General features: G+C 36.3%; 1 protein-coding gene across 2 annotated transcripts; it reads right to left on the bottom strand.

Moving 5' to 3' along the window:
* Positions 1-421: 421 nt before the first annotated feature.
* Positions 422-7,060, bottom strand: LOC110886245 (serine/threonine-protein kinase 38). Of its 2 annotated transcripts, none has more exons than XM_022134021.2 (12): positions 6,673-7,060; positions 5,384-5,558; positions 5,187-5,270; positions 4,200-4,682; positions 4,040-4,119; positions 3,857-3,941; positions 3,645-3,776; positions 2,114-2,227; positions 1,982-2,029; positions 1,789-1,870; positions 1,638-1,673; positions 422-954 (listed from the first exon to the last, which is right to left on the bottom strand). In XM_022134021.2, exons 1-12 carry the CDS (start codon positions 6,807-6,809, stop codon positions 860-862), a joined length of 1,551 nt encoding a protein of 516 aa, XP_021989713.1. In that variant the 5' UTR covers positions 6,810-7,060; the 3' UTR covers positions 422-859. The 2 variants fall into 2 exon arrangements, with proteins under 2 accessions (XP_021989713.1, XP_021989712.1); XM_022134020.2 differs by having other exon boundaries at positions 1,789-1,873; positions 6,673-7,059.
* Positions 7,061-7,570: the final 510 nt, after the last annotated feature.

The raw sequence follows: 7,570 nt of genomic DNA on the forward strand, positions 1-7,570 counted from the left end.
GGAGGAGAGAGGATGCGTTTATAGAGTTGGTTTTGGCTATGAGACGGGCAAAGCATGAAGAGGGTGAGCATATGCTTACGTGGCCGCGTTTTTTAGCTACACTATTCACTATTGTGGGTGCTTTAGGATTGTTATATTCATGGGATATTACTCATGTAGCTATGAGTGTGTATATATCTTTACTCGTGTATCAAGTTTTTTGTTCTTTAAAATAAATATATCATAATTTTCTCATCAAAATTAACTTATAGATTCAATAGGAAGCAAGGTTAAACTGACCAACCTATCTAATTGTTTCTTTAACATACTAACTACTAACCCAGTTAACGACATCCTAACTGGACCCCGTTCAAAAAAAATGAACTATAACAATTTTCCAGAATAACACAAGACAGAAGTCACATAACATTAATCAAGATTATAGCAACTACCAAAGACCATCTCCTGCCAAAAGCTCACACAATAATAATAAAGATAATAATAATAGTCAGAAATATCCAGAAAAATCTAGAAACTGCCACAAGAGAAGACAAGTTCTTGACTTGCCAACCTGGGCAAAACATAACACACAGCCCTAGTTCTCAGATGCTTGCTAGTTTCATTTCACCCCTCACTTGGGCTTTTTTATACACTACTGTACACTTTATATTATAATGTTTTTTTTTTTTTCCAGAGTTCTTTTTACCAAATCCAGACTGACCTAATGTAAGTGGTCAATACTGCCCTCAAATCTTGATTTGGTAGAATTTAGTTCAAGGAAAGGGGCTAATGGCAAATGTAGAGTAGCTGTAGGAGTTCACTTTCATGGGCAACAACTTGATTGTAATAAACAAGTTATGCCGCTAATCCCATTAGCTAATTACGGCAGCATTGAGTCGTCAACTGCTGTCAGCATCGGTATGTCGCTTTCTTTGTTTGCTGCTTTTGCTGTGTATTCCATCTTCAGCTCACCTGCTGTTATGTCAAAATACGGTTTTTATTGTATTAGAGAAATCGCAAAGGGTGAAACAGTCTTTTAGGCAAATGCATACAAGACGGTACTCATCTGAGAGCGGGTAGCTCATGGGCAAAGGTAGCAAAATTGGTGGGTCGGTTTAGTAACAAGTCGGGTTGACATCAAACGTTTTTTGTTCAAAAAGTCCGTGTCTTTTGCAAACAAGAACTTTGTTAAATAATAGAGTAAAATGCCATTTTCGTCCCTGAGGTTTGGCCAGTTTTGCGACGTTGGTCCAAAGGTTTGTTTTTCCGCATCTGGATCCAAAAGGTTAACGAGCTTATGAAAATGGCAAGATTTTAAACCTTTTGGATCCAGATGCGAAAAAACAAACCTTTGGACGAAAGTCGCAAAACTGACCAAACCTCAAGAACGAAAATGGCATTTTACTCCAAATAATATTACAGAAACTATATCATTTAGAAATGCATCATTTAACTGATAAATACAAGTATTTGAGTAAAATGATTTAAGAGGTTTTACGTATTAAAGATACACATTGCATGACTTTCGACCCGTTTGACCTGATCTATTTCCCTTTAGCTAACTTTTTTTCGTTTTATACATTTATATAGGTCAAAATTGCTACCTCTATATAAGAATTTAAGAATTTAATTTTCAACATAAGTTGGTATTTGCTTACCATATAAGGAATCACTGGATGCACTCCGCATGAGATCTAGTCAAAGTTTTAACAAAAATTAGTAATGATATTAATATATATATAAACAATAATTAATAATTAATTCGTCCCCTTGCAGATTTTCTAGTTCCACCACAGCCAACTAACTTACCAGGATTATCACGCAGTGCCTTTACAGCATCAAAGTTCTTGTACGTATAGCCCACAAAATTCAAGTCCTTAGGATTCAACTGCTGCTGTATAATAATATTGACAATACAAATATTACAACAGAACCGTTAACCGCTATGATGAGTATAAAGAAGTATTATACAACTTTGCATTACAAAGAAAGAAAGGCGAACCTTTCGTGAGGGTCCTGAACCAGTTCTTCCTGAAGTTGGAGGGTTCAACTGAAGTAAAGTTCAAAAACTTAGCCCGAATTGAACTGACAAATGTTAATGACTTTAAACGTAGTAATGTATTTTTGTAAATACCTCGTCAAACTTCATGAAATTTTGGGTGTCTAGTTCCCCGTTGACTTCGGGTTTGAAAGCTGCTTCCATTTCATATAATTTATCCCACACGACATCCTTGAACCACGGGTGTGCCTGAGACAAACAAACACAGTTTAGTAAAAACATTAAACAAACATAAGTACAATATAAGTTTAAGGGGGTGGTATGGATGCGTGCTTCGAAACTGATTATGTGATATCGAATAACCAGCTCAGGTTGGTGAAGTAAATTTGACGATATATATACACACACATACACATACACACGCACATGCACGCGCGCGCACACACATATGCGTGTACTAGGTTAGAAACCCATGTATTACATAGGTTGAATAAAGGAATTATTAAATAGTTAGTAAAATTAATATTTAGGAATTATAAAAACTTTTTTCAATTAGCTTTTTAAAGAATTTAAAAATAAGATATAGAATACAAAGAGGTGAAATAAGAGAAACATGAAAAAGAATCTTGGGTGCTAAGAATTGTGATCAAATAACGTGTGTTTGTGTGTATCATAGTTATTAAAGGCGCTAGGCGCACTAAAGGCTCGTAAGCCTCGCCTGGGGCCTAGGCGCAAGGCGCAATAAAGGCAAGGGTTTGAGGAAAAAAAAGCGCACAATGAAAGAAAGTTTAAAATATTTAGGTATTGTTTGTTTTTTAAGAGGTAAAATGTCGGACCACATCTGCAGACGTTTGTAGAAGAAGAGGTGGACCAAACCTCTGCAGTCTGCAAGAAGAAGGTTGTTTGTTTTTTAACGTATGCAGACTTCTAAAATAAACTGGTGATGATGTATGGTGGTGGACGGTGGTGGTGATGGACAATGGTGGTGGGTGGTGGTGTTTAACTCTCTGCAGGCCTTAGAAGATCTTAGAAGTGCCTGGGCCAAGTCTGCACCAAGAAGAGCTCGTGCAGACGTTTTTTAATGAAACGTCTTCGGAAAAACAAACAGTCTGCAGATAGCAATGTATGCGAGTGGTCTGCGCAACGCAGACAGAAGAGCCTGCGCAATCTTTTTTAGAAAAACAAACACCACCTTAATGTAATAGAGAATTAATACTATTCTTCAAATAAAATAAACTAAAGCTATTACATGACATTTAATATCATCTGTTTGGTACCAAAAGTTCTAAAATATTAGTGTAGAAAAGTAGTTTTCTGTTTTCCTTAGATAAAAGTAGTAATCTGGCTAAAATCTTGCCGGAATTTAGAGAATTTAGCCGGTCCGGAATCTAGGAATCTTGCCGAAATTTGTGCATAACCATCACCTGGAGAATTAAAGCGCAATGGCCTCGCCTAGCTTGGAAAATGAGCCTAGGCGCAAGAGGCGATGGCTTTTAACAACTATGGTGTGTATTAGAGAAAAGCGAAGAGACGTTATGTTAAATGAGATTAGAATTCTCTCAAGTCATATTTTGTTGCCGCTAGTTTGAGATTTAATATTCCAAACATTAATAACTAATTACGGTGAATTGAAGTGGCAGGCATCAAGTAAAATATAGTTACATACCTTTATTTGGTCAGGCCCGCATGTACCGAGCCTATGTTCAACATCACAAAGCAACCTGTAAATGAGATCCTTTGCTTCTGGTGACAACATTGTGTCTTCTGGAAATCTAAGATGATTCTTCCAATGAACAATCTGACATTCAACAACAGTATATGCATAAATCTCTGATACATATTATAAGAGAAAATAAAATAAATAATTATATGTGATACCTTCCTGCATGTGGTTATTGGATCATCTGCGTAAAACGGAGGATATCCAACAAGCATTTCATACATTATTGCACCTAAAGACCACCTGCATGAAGGACAATAATAATAATAAGAGACAAGAGTCGTTAATTTTTGTAATAAAATTAATATATTGTATATATAATAAGCACATATCACACTAACCAGTCACACTCCATTCCGTATCCTTTCTTCAACAGCACTTCAGGAGCAATATAATCCGGTGTGCCCACCGTTGAAAACGCCTTTTTACATAAAATAAAATAAAAAAAAATCAACTAAAATGAACAAAAAAACAATGGCAAAGGTGTAAATAGAAACAAACCAGTTTTCTCCTATTCATCTGCCAATGCTGAAGCTGTTCATGGGCACTTTTCCATCTATGTCCGTTTTCAGCATCGGGAAAGCCATCAATGTCCATCGGTTCTCGTATATTTTCATCAACCATGGCTTCGTTTTCGTTTAACGTAGATAACGTTCTACAATCAAGTGGCTTGCACAGGCCAAAATCCGAAAGCTTCATGTGACCGTTTTTGTCCAGTAGAAGGTTGTCCGGTTTTATGTCTCTGTGAATGTAGTTATGTTTGTGAATGGACTCGATAGCCAAAACACTTTGAGCTATATAAAACTTAGCAACGTCTTCTTTCAATGTGTCTTCTCTCATTAGTAACGTCATCATGTCACCACCGGGTAGGTATTCCATAATGAGGTACAAATACTCGGTGTCTTGAAACGAGTAGTATAGTTTCACTATGCAGTGGCTTGCCACTTCTGCAAGCAAGTTTCTCTCAGCCCTAACATGTTCCACCTGTAAAATAAATATGAAATTTGCTAAATAACAATAAAGAAAAGGGATAAGAAGCTATACAGTTAATGCGGTAAAGATCGGATATCGGTCAAAGACCGATATTTGAGATATCGTTTATCGCGGTGGGATATCAGTAATTTTAAATAATGTAGAATTTATTTATTTAGAAATTTAACACTAACAACGGTAGCAAGTAGGAGCTGATTAAGACTTAAAACACTAACAATTAACAATTAAGACTTAAAACACTAATAGCAACAATAAGAAGAAAGACGAATGGTAGAACTAAGAAGAAAGGTACTGATATCGGGAAAATCGGTGATATATCGGTCACATGTCAGTCCAATATCGGTCAAATATGGGTTAATATCGCCGACAATATTGATACCGATATTTTGCACTGATATCTCACCAGGGGACCGATAACCTATATATCAACGATATATCGGCGAAATTAACTGCATAGATAAGAAGTTTGACTAGTCAACGAGAAGATATATCTACCTGTCCTCTAACAAGCATTTCTGATTTCTTTAGTTTCTTCATTGCATAAATATTGCCAGATTTCTTCTCCCGGCATAGTCGTACCTGAATATTAAATTGGTAGAAAGTGCATTTCATTATTTTAACTTCTAAATGACCGAAATTTCAAAAAATACTAATGCGATTCATCATATAATTGTTTTGCGTGTATTTCTAACCTCTCCAAAGGCGCCTCTTCCAATGATGGTCAACAGTTCGAAATCGTCAACGCATATTTTGTTCCGTTTAAGTCGCATAAACTCGGTTTCCTTTCTCTCTAAATCCTTAATCAGATTAATCTGTTCCTCTTTCGGCACATCCGAAGAAGCCAACTTCCTCTCCAAAACCCATCGCCTGCAAAATATAATAGTTTATCAAGACGAATTTCCACTCATATCGAAAATATTCTTACTGTTTGTTACCATCATTTGGTAACTTTCGTAACAACATAATTTTAAAACATCATCATCATCATACTCAGTATATCCCACCAACAGCAAAGCTAAGGTAGGGTCTGAGCAGGGTAAGATGTAGACAGCCTTACCTCTACCCCGTAGGAATAGAGAGGCTGCTTCCAGTGAGACCCCCGGCTCGATAGTATTTTTGCATCAAGCCTTGGACATAAGGCACATAACACTCAGCAATTGAGACAAACGCCGATTAGTGCATGTACTCCCTTGTCTTTCAGCTATCAACGTCACCACATGATGCATGATTAACAATCCCACTCTTTTAACGTTATTTTCACGAAATTAGTAAAATAACGTTAAAATTAGTGCACTTTCACTTTTGTCCACCAAGCCCCTACACATATATACATTTTAAAACCGTCTACTTAATAAACGCTAAGTACTCAGAGTTCAAAGTGACTAGAAAATTGGCACACCAATGTGAATCATCTACAAAACCCACCACCAAATAAGCCAAACATCACAACTTTTAGCAACACATATACATAATACATTACCAGTCTGGTACACTCACCAATAATCCATACCCATATGATTATATTGTATCTTTAAACAATTAAACTCCAAGATCAACTAGTGATGTCGGGCTGTCGGCGATACAAACCGGGTGTCCAACAAACACTCTCAACTACCATTTCAAGCTAATTAAGAAACTTCAAACCGAAAAATCCAAGAAACCCACAAAACATTCCAAATCAACAACATGCATCATCTCAAAAGCCAAGTTAAAATTCCAATTTAATCAATTTAGTTAATTAACCTACTAAATTAAGATCAATTCAATCTCCACCAAATTTTCAGCAACCAAAGTGTAGATCTCACAACACAATAAATGCAGAAAACAATAAGGTACTAAACCTAAAATCAAAAATTCAAGATTCACCAATTAAACACAAAACAATAAACAAAATGCATAGTACACGAATCCCATGTAAAGGGTGTTGAAATCAAGACTTTGATTCTCATAAAAATCAAAACTTTATGAAAAAAAATGTGACCTTTCTTTGCGTTCTTGAATGTTCTTCATCTGGGTCTTGTAGTGATTCTCTATGAATTGTTTAGCAGCAGCCACTTTCTCCATGGTCAAACTTGAGCCTTGAACTTCATCATCTCCCCCTTTCACTCCTTGTTCCATTGTTTTTTTGAATCTGGGTGTTGTTTGTTTGTGAAATTTGAGAGCTAAAATGGAAACCTCAAGAAGCCCTTTTTGGTATGGTTTACCTCATCAGCAGGAGGAGGAGCATCAAGTAAGGTGTAGTGTATGTATAGGTGATGTGTGTATGTATGTATGTATGTAAATGTGACTGTAGGGTTTTAATCTGGTGTGTAAAGGGGTATGCAAAGCCCAAAAACTAGATCGGCTATTTGTATGACAGCTGTGTTGATCTGTCTAATCTTGATATTAGGTTTCTCTTTCTTGTCTTCTTTGACTCCATTAATAAGAATGGTCAAACGCCACCGTCTTTTCTTGTTTTCTTTTTTACTCAAAGATTATGTAGTTCATGTTATTCTGTAAAATGGTTAATTTATTGGGGGGTGGGGGTTTGGAGATTGGTTATTAAAAGTTTAAAATAATTGGTAGTGTTTGTTTATTTGTATAGAAGTAAAATGCTTGGATAGTCTTTGTGGTTTTGTAAGGTACTTTTTGTAAGTAACACAGGTATTTATTGCGGGTGTATCGGTGATATAGGTTGTTGGTTTTTGATGGTTTCATTCGTTTGGATATTAAAGAGAAAAGGCTAGGGTAATTTGGAACACCACCCCTAGTAATTTGGGTAAAAATGAGGTGGTTTAATATGATTGGGTGTTTTGATTCGGGTAGTTTTGGGTATCTGGGTTATGCCCCCTCCACCCTTAGGTCAGTACCGGTTTGGTTTGTTGCTTAAAAAGACATTG

This window comes from Helianthus annuus, chromosome 10 (assembly GCF_002127325.2).
Source record: "Helianthus annuus cultivar XRQ/B chromosome 10, HanXRQr2.0-SUNRISE, whole genome shotgun sequence".
NCBI classification, from domain to species: domain Eukaryota; kingdom Viridiplantae; phylum Streptophyta; class Magnoliopsida; order Asterales; family Asteraceae; genus Helianthus; species Helianthus annuus.